This window comes from Protobothrops mucrosquamatus, unplaced genomic scaffold, assembly GCF_001527695.2.
Source record: "Protobothrops mucrosquamatus isolate PMUCROS unplaced genomic scaffold, P.Mucros_1.0 scaffold1440, whole genome shotgun sequence".
Classification (NCBI taxonomy): domain Eukaryota; kingdom Metazoa; phylum Chordata; class Lepidosauria; order Squamata; family Viperidae; genus Protobothrops; species Protobothrops mucrosquamatus.
In genome coordinates, this window is record NW_015387622.1 from 235044 (window position 1) to 255509 (window position 20466).

Sequence of the window (20466 nt, forward strand, 5' to 3'; positions counted from 1 at the left end):
AAATGAATGCACCGGGATGTATTTGATTTTGTATTTCAGGAACAGGCAATCTTTAGAGGCTAGTGGATTTATTAGCAATTTCAAAAGCATTGCAGGTAATTTCATAGAATAGCTGTTATGGTGGTATGTTCAGTCACAAAACACCTGTTTCCCATTACACAATCCAACTTCAAGATAGCAATAACAATAGCACTTAGACTTATATACCGCTTCATAGTGCTTTACAACCCTCTCTAAGTGGGTTTACAGAGTCAGCATATGGCCCCCAACAACCTGGGTCCTCTTTTTACCCACCTGGGAAAGATGGAAAGCTAAGTCAACCTTGAGCTGGTCGGGATCGAACTGCTGGCAGTCAGCAAAGTTAATTGGCAATACTGCATTCTGTGCCACCATGGCTCTTACCATCCCAGTAAATTTATGGCAGGTTGATTTTTGTTATGTAATAGGTTTACCTTTTCTTAGGGACACACTGGCACATGTTTAACTAAGCACCTAATTACTATAATTTTCATTTACAAAGAATTCCTATGTAGCTTATTTGGAGTATGGAATACATTAGAATCTGTACCATGTCTGCTTTTACTGTATTTCAATTTCAGTGATGATGTATAGAATCTGGCAAACACTGAGAATTGACATCCTTTGGCAACTCCACTGCCTTTCCTATAATTTTTTTTATTAATTTAGAGCATTATTTTGTGTACCACAGGAGGAGCCTTTAGGTTCTGTAGAACCTGTAAACATACATACAAATCAATCCCCATTGCTTCTCATTTTCTGACCATTGTCTCCAGTAATAAAAGCTCCTGAGACTAGAGACCAGTTTTTCCTTCTTAGGAACTACTACTTCAAAAAAAAATACTTCTGAATGATAAGGGTTGCACCATTTTAAAGAAAGCACTTAAATGTTTACATAGTATAGCTTTCTGCAAATTAAAAAGAAACTATTGCATGTCCTATCCCTCTCAAAAAATCTATACACTTTCTAGAAATGTGAGTGAACACAAAAATATTTAAATTCTTACTTTACATGTATAGTTTTCCCAGGCTTCAGAATTCATAAAGTGGTACCATTATAAAGAAATAATGTTATTATCAATGAGATCTATAATCAAAGATAATAGCTGAATATTATGACACTGAACTTTGATTTTATCAAACAAGTATGAACTCAGTCATGCAATTTTGATAGGCACCAGTTTAGAAAAAGTGTTAGGAATTGTTTTATCTTTTTGCTGTTAAATCTGGAGCAAATTACTTCAGTCATGTCAGTTTGTACATTTTGTTACAATTGATGCATTACTTAGCATTGCACTTTAGATCAATGATAAATTCTTACATTTACTTGTGTTATTTTTAGTGTATATAATCCTAAACTTTCAGTGAAAAATATGAAACAGATCATTATTCTGTTATATACTTCTGGAAAGAGTGGGAAAAACAAATAGATTTGAATCTAGCAGTGCCACACTATCCTTGCCTGTAGTTTTGAATTATAATCACATTACAGATGATCAAAAATATACTCATACTGGCTTCCCTTTCTGATAAAGAATTTAATTTTTTCCATTTTCCCGCTAGAATTCTATTTAAAAATAATTGGAAGATGTTACAATGCTACACGCACACACGGACATATATATATATAAACATTCAGTTTTCTTTGCATTATGTTCACATTTCCATTATTCTGTTCTAGCTTTCAAAAATGTTCCTTCAACCACTCGCAGAAATCCTTGCCTCTCTTAAAACAATGCAAATCCTATTTGAAGAGCCAGATTATGTGAGGTAAGAAAATGTACTGCTCATTTCTTTACTCAGACCAGAGCAAGTCTAACCCATTCCAGATGTTAGGGCAGTGTTAAGTTCATAAAACAGCATTTAAAAGAACTGGAAGAAGTTGTGGTGACAACCCTCATGAGGTTGTCCCTGGAAAGCAAGTAGGATACTAGTAAGTATCTGTCTTTATTAGTGTATATTAATTCTATGAGAACTTGGGATATTGTTCATCTCATGGTTTAAATATTAAACAATTATAATTGTGTATTATGTAGGGATCCCAAATTCTCCTCCTTTACTGAGAGGCCAGATGATCTTCCTTACGGTCCTTGCTCATTAGTTCTACCTCAGTGGTTCCAGCCTCCCAAGCTGCAAGCTCGTGGTCAATCAACCCGAGGTGGTGCAAATTGAGGAGAGAATCAGCAATAATCCGTGCAGTCCGCTTCTGGTAGCCCCCAGATGTCACCATCAGGATAGGGATTCTGTGCTTTCGAGCAGCTCTGAACACAATTTCGTCTCTTTTGATAATGCCCTGGAAAGTTGCAACAGCAAAAGTTGAAATAGCAAATGCTGGATTTCCTAAAAGTCAATCAACTGTACAGGTCTCAGTTTTACAATATTGCATGTACTTTACACCAAACTCTTTTGTGAATTAAACATTACAGTGACCAGCTGTGACCACTTTTGAGCCATTTACCGTTAAAAAAAACCCTGAGGGCTGATCAACAGCCAACCAAGGAAATAGTTGAGAATGAATTCTTGAATTGCTGTATTCAGTGCGTCAAAATACATCCTTTCAGCAGCTACATGAGGTGCATTGTTGAGACAATAAGGATGTATCACATCAGATCTGACATGAAATGTTCAGCATTTTTTTTTATTCTCTCTGTATCAAGCAGACAGGATCTCACTTCTTTGTAAAAAATTATATTTGACAGATAACAAATACTAGCAGTGAGAAGTTTTCCCCCAGGACCATTCCAGCAAAGCAGTAAGAAAATCACCAGAATTCTGAGAATAACATCCAAATTAAAGCATGCAGCAACACAAATCTTGTGCCTTTCTGTAACTCCTTAAACCAATTGCATTTTCCCACAAGACTGTGTATTAACCACAAAGGATAGGTGTGGATCCTGGGGAAAAGATATAGCTGCTTTAAAGAGTTGCAGACAATATACCTGCTTATGTTCCCATGCTCTCATAATATTTCTGGAATAAAATTTGAGCAGTCTCAGTCAATAACTGATGGGGCATGTAGTAAATAACACAACATAAAAACATTCAGGAGTTGAGAGCAGAAGCAAAGAAAAGGAACTATAAAAATGAGATTAAATCAGGAGATGAAGTAGGGCTGTGCCGGGATATCAGAATAAATAATGACCTGGTCACCATAGCTCAGATATTGACAAGGTACCGTATCCTACTGTATTTTAGGAAACAAATATGTTGTGATCTACAAACCTCAGGCGAAATAGCTAAGCCCCCCAGAGGATCACCATCCAAAATATCAGTTCCAGCGTTATAGATAATGATGTCTGGTCTCATTTCATTCAGTGCGCCTTCCACGTGAGTTTTTACTTTCTGAAGGTATTCAGTGTCTTCTGTACCCCAGTCCAATTCAACTCTCCGTTTTATGGCTCCTAATAATTACAAGGATTAGATACAATTAAAAGGGGTGGGAAAATGAGAAATAAGGATAGAAAAATCAGCTTTTGATATTTAAGATACACATCTATTTAGATACATCTAGGAGGAAACTGTTTTAAAATAATACAAATAATCTCTCTTTGAATCATAGAATAGAATAGAATAGAATAGAATAGAATAGAATAGACCAGTGGTGGCGAACCTTTTAGAGACCGAGTGCCCAAACTGCAACCCAAAACCCACTTATGCATCGTTGGGTGCCGGGTGGGTGTGGCCCATTGGGTGGGCGTGGCCCATTGGGTGGGCGTGGCTGCAGTGGTAACGGCAGACTGGGTGGGATTAAAAAGTTCAATCAATCAATTCCAACTTTGCGAGATCTTTTTTTTCCCCGCGAGAAGTTGAAATTGACTGATTGATTGAATCTTTTTTTTTTTGTACACGGCGGCGGAGGCCTAAAGCGAAAAGGTTTTATAAAACCCAGCTGAAGGCCTAGGACTGGGGCGACGGCGCGCGTGCCCACAAAGAGGGCTCTGAGTGCCGCCTCTGGCACCCGTGCCATAGGTTCGCCACCACTGGAATAGACCTTGGAGGTCTTCTAATCCAGCCCCCTGCTCAAGCAGGAAAACCTATACCATCTCAGACAGGTGATTGTCTAGTCTCTTCTTAAAAATCTCCAGTGATGGAGTACCCACGATTTCTGGAGGCAAGTCTTTCCACTGGTTGATTGTCCTCACTGTCAGGAAGTTTCTCCTTAATTCTAGGTTGCTTTTCTTCTTGATCAGTTTCCAACCATTGTTTCTCGTCCTTCCCTCTGGTGCTGTGGTGAACAACCTGACCCCCTCTGCCTTGTGGCAGCCCGTCAGATACTGGAACACTGCTATCATGTTTCCCCTAATTCTTCTTTTCTTACAAGTAAACATTAATGGTTTATTCTTTGAATGGGATTTTGGGTTTTATTCAGATATATTATGGTATAGGTTTCTAAACATTTACCGTGTAATCCTACAGAATTTACTTAGAAGTAATCCTCACCAATTGCAGTAAACTTTACTAGGCTTGCAGTCTTAAATTATAATGCTGGTTTTCATTCCTCAGGGAGCAATATTAAATTCTGAGTGTAATAATTTCATGATTACAAATTAGATTGTACTAATTAGATCACATTAATTTCAAAAACACTGTCTACTTACGTTTAGCAAGTCCATCTCCTGGATAAATATACCTGTTGTAAACATCCATAATATATACTCTTCTGTCTTCCAAGAAGTCTCTTTCATGTCCATTTCCCTAAAAGTAAAAATAATAAAAACCCATTAATTAGGCCAAATCATTTCCTCTTTGATTCTTTTTTTTAATATATGGGTTAAAACAACTTCACAGCAATTTATCGTGATATAACAGAATGTGATTGTGTAGGCATGCTACTGATAGCAAGATCAATTACAGTAAGCAGCAATTATAAGATTCCTTTGAACTCTTAACTCTAATAATTTTGAATTGTTAGGCAATATTAGTTCAGCTTCTATGTGCAGGCCTGTAGTCACATATAGCGCTTTTTCCAAATATGTATCTGGCAAAGCATAGAGAACTACTGCTCTTCCATCTTGGATTTCTTCTTCTCACCCTTTTATAAGATCATTTTTACTCAATGTATGCAGTTTTTAAGTTTCATGAAGATGACAATTATAGGTGATTTTCACTTAATGACAACTCACTCAGCAACTCTTCAAATTTGTGACCTTGGCGTTCCAGCCATCACAGCATCCCGGGGGCACACGACCACCATCTGCAACCTTTACCAGTTTCTGACAAGCAAAATCAATGGGGAAGCTTGCAGAAGGTTGTCCACGGCAACCATGGGATGTCCTTGCTTCACAACTAGTGGTAATTTGCTTAATGATGGCAGCTGGGAGTGCCAGAATAGCCATCACTAAAAAACCTATCACATGACATTGTATTTTATCATAGCATTGCTTAGCAACTCTAATTCTGGTCCCAACTGCCTAGTTCAGGGGTCTCCAACCCCTGATCCGTGGACCGGTACCAGGCGTGGCATGCCAGCAACCGGGCCACACAAACAAGCAAAGCCCCATCTGTGGGATGCAGGTAGCACACAAAACCACACACTCTCTAGTCCATGGAAAAACCTTTCTCCACGGAACTGGTCCCTGGTGCCCAAAAGGTTGGGGACCTCTGGCCTAGTTAACTGAGGACTACCCATATTGCATTAAAGGCTGCTTGTTAAGTTTTGCTTTGTAAAAATATCCTGAAAAAGCAATTAGTTTCTTTATGGTAGTATGTCTCAGAACATTTTAATTTCATCACTCACCTGATGTGCATCCAAGTCTATAATTGTTGCCCTTGAAACGCCTTCTACTCTTTCAAATAAAAACTGAGAAATAGAGCAAAATAAATCAAAATAGGAAAGAAATTTCAAAATGAAAACATACATTTTGCACAAGCTATGAACCTTTTAAAGAACTATGTCATATAAGGCATATATCATGGGCCATTATTTTAACACCATAATGCAGAATATCCATTTGAAAACACTCCCAACTTTTCAAAGAGTTTACACTGAAATTTACTTCTTTTCATCCATAAAACACCCACACAGGGAAAAAGCAACATCCTAATCATCTAGTCAAGAATCTAGTTCACACATCCTGCTAAGCTAACATTGATAAGCTTAGTTTGTTGCATTAATCTTTCAATGATGGTTTATAAGCTGCAGCTCCTTTCTTTCGATATACTGTGTTAAATTCCAAATACTCTAAATACATGAACAATGTTTTGTGTAAACTCTATAAATATAAGTGTTTCTTCTCATCTCTTTACCCAATTCCCAATTCTTTGTAAAAAGCTAAAGAGAAACATCCTAAAGGAAATCAACCCTGTCTGTTCTTTGGAAGGACAGATGCTGAAGCTGAAGCTCAACTACTTTGGCCACCAAATGAGAAGAGAGGACTCACTGAAAAAGACTCTGATGTTGGGAAAGATTGAAGGCAAAAGGAGAAGGGGACGGTGGAGGAGGAGGAGATGGTTAGACAGAGTCACTGACAGAATGAACATGATTTCGGGCAAACTCTGGGAAACAGTGGAGGCCAAAGGAGGCCTGGTGTGCTGTGGGGTCGCGAAGAGTTGGACATGACTTAGCAACTGAACAACAAAAGAGAAACAGGCATGACCTTAACCGAGCAGGTTTGGTCATGGGTACTGCCTCAATCATCCCTGCTGAGCTGTGTGGGCTTTTTTGTTGGATTCTGTACAGGATTTGGGAGGGGAACTTTTGTGTTACTATCTCTGGCTCCTTCACTTACTAATAAAACCATTCAGTCTTAATCATAAGCACACTCAAAAACTTAACCCATGTTGCAAAATTTGGTTTCCACCACATCTGTTGATCAAGTTATGCTGGCTTAATTCATACATAATTCTAAATCAAAAACAGGTTTTATACTACAATTACTGAGTTCACGGTTATGCTAACCAAAACAAGCCAGGATCTGTGAACACACTCAAATAAATATGTCATAGTTGTATCAGATAATATTGCAGGAAGAAATGAAGTATATAAAAGTTAATTTAATCCTTCGGGAAACGTACATCCTTTGGAGGAGGATTATTTCCTGATCTCCATGAAAGGAGGAAAATTCCGTAATTATTTTCATTATTTGAATTACTAAGAACAAAATTAAGACAGACATAATTTTGCAGTTTCTATCAAGAATCAATTTTTTTGTTTACCTTTATAGTCAATGTGATATCAGCATATGCACAGAAGCCTCCACCCCTATCACTTGAACAGTGATGGAAGCCACCACCTGGAAAAAGAAGTAGCAAATTTGAAGTATATGTATGTATGTATGTATGTATGTATGTATGTATGTATGTATGTATGCATGTATGTATATATACATACATATAAACAGTGCTTTTTTTTGTCATAGAACGCACCGGAATGGAGTTCTGGCACCTTTTTTCGACGGATTTTCCAAGTTTTAAAAGTAACTTTTGAAAATTTGATGTTTGGTCTACGTGGACTTGAATCTCCCTGCCGAGCGTAGCAGGTTGGTGGCAAATCATTAAAACGGTGCATGCGGGCTACTGGTGTGTCGAGTCTGATGCATGCGTACTTCCTCCGCGCTGGTTGTGATGGCACTGCTCGGCTTGTGGCACTGCTCAGCTTGTGATTGGTCGTGTGGTCACGTGCTGCGGTCGCGTGCCGTGGGCGGCGACCGTTATGTTTTGTTACACAATTCACGTGGGTGTGTGTACAGTGATTGACTATGTGCGAATGGCAAATAATTTCTTTATTTTAAAAAATCATTAGTGAATTGAAAATCTTTTTTTAATTTTTAGTGTAAAATTTACTATGAACATTTGCCTTAAATACAATAAATTAAATTTATGTTAAGAACTGAATATATAATTTTTTTTAAATAAAAGATTAACAAGATGTGAGTTCCAGCACCTTTTTTCTTCCAAAAAAAGCACTGCATATAAATACACACAAACACACTCCAGATGGCTGTAAGCAAGTTAAGTGGCAATGAGATTGTAGTCTAGAATTGGTCTGTAAATAAAGGAAGTAAATCTGCTCCTACTTACCAACATTAACTGCCCATCCTCGCTCAATGGCCAGTTTCCCTGCCTTAAGATAAAGAGGAAAAAATAGGAATTGGCTTGTGAAAAGTAGACCCCCAAAGAATTCTGCAAACATTTAAGCACCATTGTGAAATTAAACCCTTGCTATTTACTCAATCAGAACACAAGGGGCTTTGAACTTCAAAGTGAAATTTCTATTAATCTGCTTTCTTTGGAAGAAACCGAGAGCTTTTTAAGGGATTCAATGGGTGCCTTAAGCTTTTACAAGATTTAAGGTGCCATTTCATTTAATAAAACCATCCCCAAACACCTCCAAATATTAAAAAGGAGACAATATTTTTTGGACATCCCCACTGGACGAAGCTCTGAGGGCCATAACAGGTATTCTTTTCACACTTCTTTGATGCCTTAATATTAAATCTAATCCTATATGCTCACACCTTTGACTCAATTTTGACTCCTGGCAACTGCCTAGAAAGGCCCTGCAGTTTTCTTGACAAGGTTTCTGGAAGTGGTTTGCTCTTGCCTCCTCCTGCTTCCTGGGATTAAGAGAGAAACACTGGGCCAACCTCACCCAGCTGGCTTCAAGCTTAAAGGAGGACTAGAACTCATGATCTCTATCAGTTGCTACCTTACATTTGCTTGTGCCTCGCTACCATGCGGTGACAGTCTGCCATGAACACTGGGGAGGGTAGTTGGGAGGGGGAATGCTTGGGGGAAAACGAAAGTAGCTTCTGTATTTCCTCTAGATCAGTGGTTCTGAACCCGTGGGTCGGGACCCCATTTGGGGTCGATCGACCATTTCACGGGGGTCGCCAAGCAAGGCTGTCCGCCATTTTTTTTGTCCGCCATTTTTTTCCCCTTTTCCGGCGGGTGCCTTACCTCCCTTGGGCTGGGCCAGCTGGTGGTCGGCCTGCTCTGTCTGTCTCTGCCGCTTGCCAGCTACGCCTCGGCCGGCGCAGGGGGCAGAACCACGCATGCACGGCGCTCCCGGGCAAGAAAAGTCCTCGACTTACGACCGGTTTAGTCCTCGACTTACGACCGGTTGGGGTCGCGGCATTAAAAAGGTTGAGAACCACTGCTCTAGATGCTGCCTCAAGGTCACCCAGTTGGGAAAAGAAAGTAGCTGCATACCAACCTACAACTGAACTGACCAATCGCAAAACATCTTGCTTGAACCTGATTGGTCATGGGGGGGGTCAACAAGGGAGGCAGTTAAGGGAGGGAAAAGTTGAACTTTGGGGTTTTGGCACGTGATTCTCAGTTCTGGCTATGCACTACTGCAATACACTTAACTTCTAATAAAACTATATCTTTCTCAGCAAATGGAGCCCAGGATCATTTCTATTTAGAAGTTTAAGTGGTGACAGGTCTGTCAGTCTCCCAGTTTTTAAGATGATACCTTATCACGATACCAAAATTAATTTATCAAATTTATATAGTCTCCCATTTCACCAAAGGCGACTCTGGATGGTACATAGCAAACAGATAAAACCACATATACAAAACAACAAACAAACATAAATATCACTTTAAAAAGTAAATATTATTAAAAAACAGATACAAACCCTAGGTGAAGAGAGGATAAGAATAGCCAGCTCAGCAATGGAACCATCTAAGTATGACTCCAGTTCACTGGGAGTTCCAGGCTTGATAACATAAACAGGTCTTGAGGGCCTTCCCAAATGTCAAAAGGGATGGAGCTAATCTAATTTTGGAGGGGAAGGCTGTTCCATAAGGCAAGTGTCACAGCAGAGAAGGCATGTCTACGGGGACTCACCAAAGGCAGGTCCTTAGCTGCTGCTACCCACAGCTTGCCTTTCTAACCTGAACTAATTAATCTGATCTGATATAAATTGGTTCTCTAATCCAACTGTAATCCTATGTTCATTTAGTTTCCTTGTGAATTATGGCTATCTCCATGCTCTTATCTTGGAAGGATTACCAAATATTTCTATCTTATTTAGAACTACATAGCAATTTGGACTCTCGCAATATCAAACCTGCAGAAACTATGAGAGAAACACTACCAAATAATGTGACAAATCTAGCATCTGCTATAAAAAAAAAAAGATAAGGTAGTAGATCAAATTTGGAGAACCATTAGCAATCAGATAGTTAAAATTTACATGATGCAATGAATCATAAAACAATTCATATCAAATTCAACTATTGTTGACTTCTGGTTCAATGGGTCTTGCAAGCTCAGGAAAGTTGGATTAAGTTGAGAAAGCAATGATAAAGTTACTGATGGGTCACTCTGCCATGTGAATGCAGTATCAGCTGAGATTGGACAAGATCTGAGTTTAAGAGCTTATTTCATCAAGTCGATCAGTTCCTTCTTATTGGTTCCTTAGACCAATGTGCAGATTTATTCAGCTTTAGAAACCAAGCAAGACATGCTTACCATTATTGTTCCTCCTGTTTGGGTTCTCAGAGGCCTGAGCACTTTCCTCTGAACAAGGAAATTTGGCATAAAAAGGACTGGAGGGATTTCTGTAATTGTAGCCACTGCAAAGGACCACTAGAAGAAGAGAAGGAGGAAAAATATACATTCAGATCTGACTGAAGATAAATTTTTGTCAATACATTTATGCACGTCTAAGTCCCACTTATTCAATTCAATGGGATTTATCCCCAATCAGCATTCGTAGGATGACAGCCTGCATACATAATCCCTTTACAACATAATTTAAACGTACTGACTCCGAAGTAAGTCCAATCAAGTCAAACTGGGCTAACGCAATAAGAATGGGTAGTAATTCAAATGTAACATTATTACTATAGCTATATGCAAAGGAAAAGCATTTATTTTATTTCAATGAAGGAGATAGCCACAAAAAGCATCCATGAACTCTTACAGAGATGTTAAACATTGATGAGCAAACAAGAAGAGCAGATTAAGGTTGGATTCTAGAGCTACCTGAGAAGATGACTTATGTTCCTGATTTTTCTCAGCCATCCTTCCCTTTATAAGGGAAGTCCTTGACTTACGACCGGTCACTAAGTTACATCCTATCTGAAAAAGGGAACTTAACCCCCCCCACCTTTTCAGCAAAATCACACCCACAGTGGACAATGGGTTTACACTTATGACCATTGCATTTGCTTAATGAATGCTGTGTTCACTTAACAACTGCTGCAAAAAAGTAATATCCCATGATCATGTGACCAACCTCTCTTACGACTGTAACAACAAACAACCATAATGGAGGGATCCATTTACAGTTGTAACTGGAGGGCTACCTGTAGTAGTTTCTGCCTTAAAATCCTCCTCTGATTTGAGATAATTTTCCCTTTTTTCCTGCATCCACCCCTTGTTCCAAAGAGCCGCCTTATCATCTAGAGCAGTGGTTCTCAACCTTTTTAATACCGCGACCCCCAACCGGTCGTAAGTTGAGGACTAAACTGGTCGTAAGTCGAGGACTACCCAACCGGTCGTAAGTCGAGGACTTTCTCTGCCCGGGAGCACTGCGCATGCGTGGTTCCGCCCCCTGCACCGGCCGAGGCGTAGCTGGCAAGCGGCAGAGACGGAGCAGGCCAACCACCAGCTGGCCCAACTCAAGGGAGGTAAGGCACCCGCCGGAAAAGGGGAAAAAAAATGGCGGACAGCCTTGCTTGACGACCCCCGTGAAATGGTCGATCGACCCCAAATGGGGTCACGACCCATAGGTTGAGAACCGCTGATCTAGAGCAAGGGTCCCCAACCCCTGGTCCGTGGACCGGTACCGGGCTGTGGCATCCCAGTACCGGTCTGCACAAACAAGCAAAGCCCCATCTGTGGGATGTAGACAGCACACAAAACCATGGAAAAGTCTCTCTCCACAGAACCGGTCCCTGGTGCCCAAAAGGTTGGGGACCTCTGATCTAGAGACACAATGAGCAGGTAAGCATCCAAAAAGCCACACAAGAAGAGAATAAGAGGGGGGGGAAACCATAGGACCAGCTGCCTTCTGCTTATTCAATCATCTGCCCATGACTATATTATGTAATATTTTTCCATGTAGACTATTGAGCTTAGAACACTGTTCGCTTTAATAGCCACAGTGTCCTTATGCCCAACTGCGATCAGATAATTTAAGCACTGAATTTAATAATATTTTTTTCAAAAAAGATGAAGTAAAACTTTAACAGCAAGAGCGTTCTGCAAAGGCAAAAGTACTGAGTAGCAATGAATAATGACAATGATTTCAACTGTTGGATGGAGCTAATTTAGCAAACAGCACAACTGAAAGGACAAGGCAACAAATAACTAAGCTGCATTTAAAAGATATGACACTTTCCACTGTAGGGCAAAAGCACAATGTGATCTAGATTGTAGAATACCTTTTTAAAACATTCCGATATACATGCTTCTGTAAGCAATACAAAAAAAGTTAACCAATACTCAAACATCTTGCATAACGTGTAGCCAAAATTAATCTGCAAATTGTGCCATATATTGCTGCCTGCAGTGCTGCCTTCATAGGTTTCTTGCCAATTCTGCTCTGTAAAAATGTTTTGAAATTGCATGCTAATCTACAATTTATCAAGAGTTTTAAGAGGGGTAGTACATGCATGTTACTTGCTATATTTCTGTTTCTAGCCCCTAAGACAGGGGTAGGCAACCTTGGCTCTTTTATGACTCGTGGACTTCAACTCCCAGAATTCCTGAGCCAGCCATGCTGAGGAGAAAGGGAGAGGTTTCCAAGCTGAGCCATGCTGGCTCAGGAATTCTGGGAGTTGAAGTCCACGAGTCATAAAAGAGCCAAGGTGGCCTACCACTGCCCTAAGAAGATCAGAGAGTTAGGAGAGGGAGAGGGAGAGGGAGAGGGAGAGGGGGAGAGAGAGAGAGAGAGAGGAGAGAGAGAGAGAGAGAGAGAGAGAGAGAGGAGAGAGAGAGAGAGAGAGAGAGAGAGGAGAGAGGAGAGAGGAGAGAGAGAGAGAGAGAGAGAGAGAGAGAGATGCAATAAATGAATATATGTCAGGGAGGAGAGATTTTCAAAAGGTTTCATTGAAGAAGAAGCTACCGTACCTTTAATCGATTCAAGTAATGTCTTGTGTGAACAACTAAAAGGTCCTCCTCAGTGGCCTCTCGAGCCTGTACAATCAAGTCATCTGTAATTAGCTTTGCTTCTGAATTAAAAAAAAAATGGGGGAGGGATAATAAATGATACACAAGTAAGATTCACTTTTCAGCACTTTAAAAGCCAAGCCGTTATATTTTTTTTTCATTTTAGGTAAGATGAAAAGCCTGTCCAACCTTGGATGCTACCAGTATTTTAGATTTCCATGTGCTATTCAAAAAGCTGATTTTATCCTTTAAAGCTCATTATTACTCGATTCCCAGAGACTTTTAAGGACTATCTCTCCCACATGGAATGTGTGTGACATGCATTTTTCTCATGAAGGGGATGCTTCAGATCCTCCCCATTAGTTTTGGGGAGAGAGGGACCAAAGGTAGATGTTCACATTGATTGCCTCTTGAACACTCCCCTTCCAAAGATCCCTATAGCTCCTACCTATAATTATTCAGGAAGGATGATTCTTAGGGTCTTACGTGGCTTGCATGCTATCCTTGGAGGATTGGGCTATTTGAATGTATTTAATTAGCTAATGTCTTTTTAATTCATGATGATTTTATGATGCTATGCTTTTATACCTTCATGGCTGTGAATCACCAAGAGTCATTTTGAACTTGGCAGTACAAATCAATAGATCAATCTACAACTTAAGTGCTTGTGGGGTGTGTTTTTCCCTACAGCCCTTTCCCACTGAGTCTATGGGAGAAAATGAGGTCATCTACTAGCACGGGTTGACCTTCATGCCAGAAAAACTGAAGATCCTACAAATTCAATGACTCCAGTGTCCTGCCAGCTCCTTTTTGGCTATTCTAATGCTGAAATTCTCCTGGCAGGACATTTTTCTGCAGCTTCCCAGAGAACGTTTATGAGGTTCGAGATCCTTCTCCAAGGGCAGCTCTGAGATTCTGCCAAGAGAAGAAGATCTCTAATGAATCCTATGGTGGTTCCTAAATATCATAATTCAAATGCATACCACAGATTTCCCCAGACAAATATCTCAACAAACATCGAAACATTTTTTATCCCAGATGATGCCTACAGCTGACTAGGGAAGAAAGAAGCAGTAGTCTAACTTATTTGGGAGGTCATGGAACAATAGAAAAAAATTTAGGGAAGTATGAAGTTCACTTTTAGGATTTACTGGAACAATTTCAGTCTCAGCCCTTCGTACAATTTCTGTTCACTGCTATATTGGCAACTAAGTTGACTAACAAGCTAATTTATGGACCAGGTTTCCTTCTCTTATTTAAAGACTGTGTTCATATAAAATATAGTTGCTGTGTTCACATGATACTCTAATCCCAAATAAATAAACCACATTATGATTTAATGTGATTGGGTTACTTAAAGCAACATCTGCATTCCCGTAACACCCTACATCACAATCTCCCAATTCCGTTTAGTCTACCTAGCCTAGTGTGTTGTGAATACCTAGCCAGATTCTTGGTGGTGAGTATCAAGGTTCCAGAATCCAGTCTTTTGATCAGCCCAGCGTTTATAAACTGGACTGGCTGAAAAGCAACTTGCTGCACATCATGGTTATAATGAATATATCATTCCTTCACAGTAAATCAGAGGAATGCCACTCAAACGCAGCCTCAGAAAGTTCCTATTGTTCCTCCTGCTCTACTTTCCCTTATGAATGCCACAGAAGCAAACAAAAATATGTGCACAGCCTGCAAATATATATTCCCTACCTTTTTTTTTTGCACCACTTTCTGAGCTCATAATTATGTAACTATTGTACAATTGAAGTGGCCTGACATTCTAAATACTAAACAAATGCAAACCTAACTATTTTTGGAGTATTTAAACACAATGGCCATCTGTTGGAAATGTTGTAGGAGTGGATTTCTATACCGGAGAGAGGATGAAATTTCCATGTCCTTAGAAGTAGTCCTTGACTTATGATTGCAGCTGAGCCCAAAATTTCTGTTGCTAAGTGAGACAATTGAGTGAGTTTTGCCCCATTTTTACAACCTTTCTTTCCACCGCTGTTAAGTGACTCACTGCAGTTGTTAAGTTAGTAACATGGTTGTTAGGTGAATCTGGCTTCCCCACTGACTTTGCTTGTCAGAAGGTCCCAAAAAGGGATCATGTGACCCCTGGGTCACTTCAACCGTCAAAAACATGTACCGGTACCAGTTACCCAAATTTTGATCCTGTGATCACGAGGATGCTGCCACTGTCTTAAGTGTGAAAACAGTCATAAATTACCTTTTTCAGGTAACTTTGGTCACTAAATGCACGGTTGTAAGTCAAGGACTATCTGTATATCATACAATCTAGATATGAAGAAAACCTATTTTCTTATTTGAAAATATCCGATGTAAAAATTATTTTTCTGTTTGCTTTTTTGCAAGCTGACTTCTCTAACAGAGGACTAGTTTAATTTCATTTATATCACTGTTTTGTTTTTCTTACCTTTCAAGAAATTTATTACTTTCCCCCATTTTCCAGCATCAAATGGATGTAGTTTCTCCAGGCCAAGAAAGGAAATGTTGTAATCTGGTGAATATACAATAGGCCAGCATGTGGATGGAGTATCTTGATATAGTTCTGTACTATGAGGCCTTGAAGAAATAAATATAACATTAGACATTCAAAATACTGATGAGAATAAACCACATTTTACACATATACTTCTGAATTACATAACCCTTTTGATAAATTTATTAAGAATGTCATTCATATTTATCACATTAATTTCCTTTAGAAGTCAGCAGTGTTATTCAAATTGCAGGAAACAATGAGCCAAAATAATTAAATGCATTAAATTAATTTTATTATGTTCAGGAGCTCTGATTTTAAAAATCAAAAATATACAGAATTGTTTTACAGCATTTCTACAATTATTAAATTACCAATTATTAAAATCCAAACAATAAATTACTGAATTTTAATTCACTAGTGTCTAAAAGTTAGGATAGCAATAGCATTTAGACATATACCGCTTCAATTAAGTGACTGCTCTAAAATGGCAAGCATAAATACAGGTAGTTCTCAATTTATGGCCATTTGTTTAATGACCATTTGAAGTTACAACGGCACTAAATGACTTATGACAGATCCTTGCACTTGCAACTGTCACAACATACCCACAGTCATGTGATCAAAATTGCTCTTGGGATATATTTATGATGGTTGCAGTATCCCAGCGTCATGTATTTGCCATTTACAACCTTCCCAGGTGGCTTCCAAAAAGCAAAATCAATCGGGGAACTCATTTAACAACTGCATGATTCACTTAGCAACTGTAACAAAAATGTCATAAAATTGGGCATGGTTCATTTAACAACTGTCTTGCTTAGCAATGGAAATTTTGGGCTCAATTGTGGTTGTAAGTCAAGGATATATAATTTCTTATATATTAATATGAGAAAATTGTTTGCATCAAATAGTATATTTTATTTCAATTGCTATGGAGTAAACATTTTACACACAATGAACAGTTGCAGGAACTGGGGATGTCTAGTTTGACGAAGAGAAGGACTAGGGCTGACATGATAGTGGTATTCCAATATTTGAGGGGCTGTCACAGAGAAGAGGGGGGGTCAACCTATTCTCCAAAGCACTTGGGGGGCAGGACAAGAAGCAATGAATGGAATCAGGTCAAGGAAAGATCCAACCTAAAACTAAGGAGAAAATTCCTGACAGTGAGAAAAATTAACTAGTGAAATGGCTTGTCTTTAGAAGTCGTGGATGCTCCATCACTGGAGGTTTTAAAGAAGAGACCGGACAACCATTTGCCGGAAATATTATATTATAAGACATCCAAGGGGGTTGGACTAGATGACCTCCAAGGTCCCTTCCAACTTTATATTATTATTATTATTATTATTATTATTATTATTATTATTATTATTATTATTATTATTATGTATTCTGCAATATTATGCTCATCAGAACAGTTCACTTTCCCATTTTTCGCTCTACCGCGGGTTTCCGTGTGTGCACGCGTAGGTACGTACACAGGTGCACGCCTAACCCATGAAAGTTGTGAGACGATAAGACTGTCTCTATCGCCATTTTTATAAACATTCTTGAGCCAAGACATCCCAACAACTACCTCCAAGGCGTCTGGCTTCTCAAGACTAGCATGTTGTATAAACTGCAGCCCGGGTGGTAAATGGGTTTCGATCAAGCCCAGGACTCAAGTTGCAACCCGACCTCAGGGGCGACATGTCGTCCGCACCCAGCCATTGTGAGAGCACACAAATCCGTCCCAGCAACCGCTCCGAGGAACGACGCCGGGAGGACCCAGGACTCCGCCGCTCAGGGCTGTTCTCTTTCCTCCCACCTCCCGCAACATCGCAGCTTTAAAGGCGCTCCTGCTTTGGCATTGCCCCCCTTCCCGGTCTGGTCCCCCCGGGCGGCGCAGCTCTGCCGCAGCCGCCGTTTCCCCCGGGAGAAACAGCTCCTCGCCGGGGAAGTCCTGCGTCAACCCCCCCCCCCCCCCTTGCAACTCACATGCTGCCCTAAGCGAAGCTCCGTCCGAGCCCCCGAAGTGTCAAAGTCCTGCCCGGGTGCTACTGAGCATGCCCGGTTGTCCTTGAGCACGCTCAGACTCTTCCAACGAGGCCACTTGCCCTTATCTGAATCTTGCTTGCCCTGCCCTCGGCGTTCTTAAACACAGGCGGGATATGACGTTCCGTTGTGGCGTAGTTGGCAGGTTGTGTGAACCCAGAGTTATTGTTCACTGAATCAGCCAAATTCGACTTAAGTTGGATAACTGGCACTGTGAAAATTGGCTTATTTACGTAGTAACACGCTAATTATGTGCTATCAAGTCTTTTTCGACTTCTTCTAGCGACTGCACAGAATTTCTCCGGGTTACACTCGCTTTAAATAAATCAAAAATTTCAAACATCCTCGAGGGCAACTTCCCGTTATCCACAGACTGTTCTGCCCTTTCCTCTCATTTTAGTACAACCTGGAATCTCTGAATTATAACAGGATTAATTTTTTGCTAGTTTCTGTTTAAATCGGCATCCATATGTGAAATGGTAGAGGCCAGGTCTGCTTGAGCAAGGGGTTGAACTAGAAGACCTCCAAGGTGCCTTCCAACGCTGGTATTCTGTTATTGTTCAGATTCATCAGGGTGCAATTAGTATACAGGTGGGGACCAAAAATGGAATTGCACTTATCATACTGACCAAAGGTGAGCCTATACTTAACTCATTTCTAATCACTGCTGTTTTGAAAACTATTAGAGAGGTACAAAAAATGCAAAAAAACAAAACAAAAAAACACCCCAACCAAAATATTAATGGGTTGGAGTAGCATTCATATAAACAAAGATTTATATACTGTAAACAGCAACTGAATTTCTAGGTTGGAACAAGAGAACATAAGAGGAAACATGATAAAAAAATATTTGAAGTAATGTAAAACATAGAGAACATTTAAGGTTTCTTCTCTGTCATGCCCAATATTAGAACTCAACAAAGTCATCCATCAGATGTAAAGCAACCCCCATCCCCCACCTCCAAAAAAAGGGAACATCTTTCCACAACATATAGTTAAATTGTGGAATTAGCTATAGGCAGTTATGATAATGGTGGTCAGTTAGGATTTTATGAATGATCAGGCTATCAATGACTCCCAGTATTGATGGTTATTGATAGTTATATTTTGATATATTGATAACTTCCAGTATTGATCACTATTTACTCTCTTGTGAATCACAGCTGCCTTCAATAATACTAACTGCTGGGAAAGAAATTATTCCCCTATAGGCTTGTAAGCTTGAAAATACATCTAACAGGCCACACTATCAGATTGCTGGATAGAATGGTATGATAGGCTGATCTACTGTGGTCATATTTTCTTTAAAAGCACAAAATTAACAAAGACAATAAAGTTTATGAAAACAGCATTAAATGCAGCATTTGTCATGTGACCACAATTTATGATTATTATTTTTTGTCAGAAACTGGCAAAAACACTGATGGGAATACAATGATTCGCTTAATGATTGCCATGTTCACTTAACACCTGTGTTGTTTGCTTAATGACCACTGCAAAAAAAGTCATAAAAATCTAATCCTATTACATGGGGATTTCAGTGTAGAATTGTGTCATCACTTATAATGGAAATTTCATATTCCATTACAATCAGAAGTAGAGACCTATTCTCCTTTATTGGGAGGACTATCTGCATTAGACTCTGCCTTCCATCCTTCCAAGGTCAGTAAAATGAGGACTCGGATTGTTGGGGGCAATATGCTGACTCCGTAAACCCATAAACCGCTTAGAGGGCTGTAAAGTGCTTTTGCTATTAGCATTGATAGCAGGACTGTCTTTGAAGGAAACTTGCTGGAATAGGCAGGCCACTGCCTTCTAGAGAACCAGTTAGTGTGGCGCTCACCTAGGCTTGCCTTAGGCATGAAAATTGGGTGACTTTGGGCCAGTCACTCTCTCAAGCACAACCTACTTCACAAGGTTGTTGTAGGGAAAAGAGGAGGAAGGAGCATTATGTGTAGTATTAGACACATGTACACTGTCCAGACTCAAACTTGGTGAGATGGGCTGCTATATAAAGTAGATAAATGTTTGCTACCCTAAGTTATACATTTAAAAGGCAGAATAAAAATATATAGTAATATAGGATGGTGTTTTGTTTGGCTTTTTCAACTTTCAGGTCTAGCCTAAAGCTATGGGATTACTTAGTACTCTCCCAACCAAATACTAGCCAGGTCTGGACCTTGCTCCCCACTTAGCATTTCAGAATCATCTGTTCTTGCAAAAAATCTTATATTTAAAGACTCACACAGATGGTGACATGCTCTTCTTTGTTAGGCATATTTTTCTGAATTAACAACTTTGATAAAATTTGGAAGAAGAAAAAGTTACTCTCAAAAAAAAAAGGTTTGTTTTGGAAACTCCATCAGAAATTGTAGTTTTTTTTAGTTGGCATCTAATTCCCCTCTCCCCCCCTCCCCGTGGCCCTTTAAGAGAACCCCAAAGTGCGACTACAGAAGTAATCTGGCAACAGTCGCAGTATCAACAGCCAAAATTAGTCAAGAAAAGTCTGAAAGAGTTGAGCAGGAACAGCGCGTTCGCATGCATTAATATATTTCCATGTAGTTCTAAAGCAGCATCTCCTTTCTCCATTCGCCTTCATTCTTTCTCACACTCCCCAGATAATGTTTTTCTTAAATCCCTCCAACAAATGGTGGTGAAACAAAAATATGCACGCCTTTCACCATGCATCGCGATTTTAAAACTCTCAGCAACCCTGCTGTTAATATCATTTGCAGAAGCAAAGACGGATTCCACGCACGAACTTTCTTATAGAGTTTTCGAAAATCGAAATTCGGTAATAATTCGAAATCACAATCATCTTCTTTTCCACGCTGGAGAAAGC

The 20466-nt window shown here is 39.7% G+C and overlaps 1 protein-coding gene across 1 annotated transcript; it reads right to left on the reverse strand.

Moving 5' to 3' along the window:
* Positions 1 to 389: 389 nt before the first annotated feature.
* On the reverse strand, positions 390 to 17659 carry HDAC11 (histone deacetylase 11). The gene is made up of 10 exons (XM_015821987.1): positions 17568 to 17659; positions 15522 to 15670; positions 13049 to 13149; positions 10442 to 10558; positions 8038 to 8080; positions 7174 to 7250; positions 5756 to 5818; positions 4617 to 4713; positions 3241 to 3419; positions 390 to 2311 (listed from the first exon to the last, which is right to left on the reverse strand). Coding segments are annotated over exons 1-10 (1065 nt in total). The 5' UTR covers positions 17570 to 17659; the 3' UTR covers positions 390 to 2074.
* Positions 17660 to 20466: the final 2807 nt, after the last annotated feature.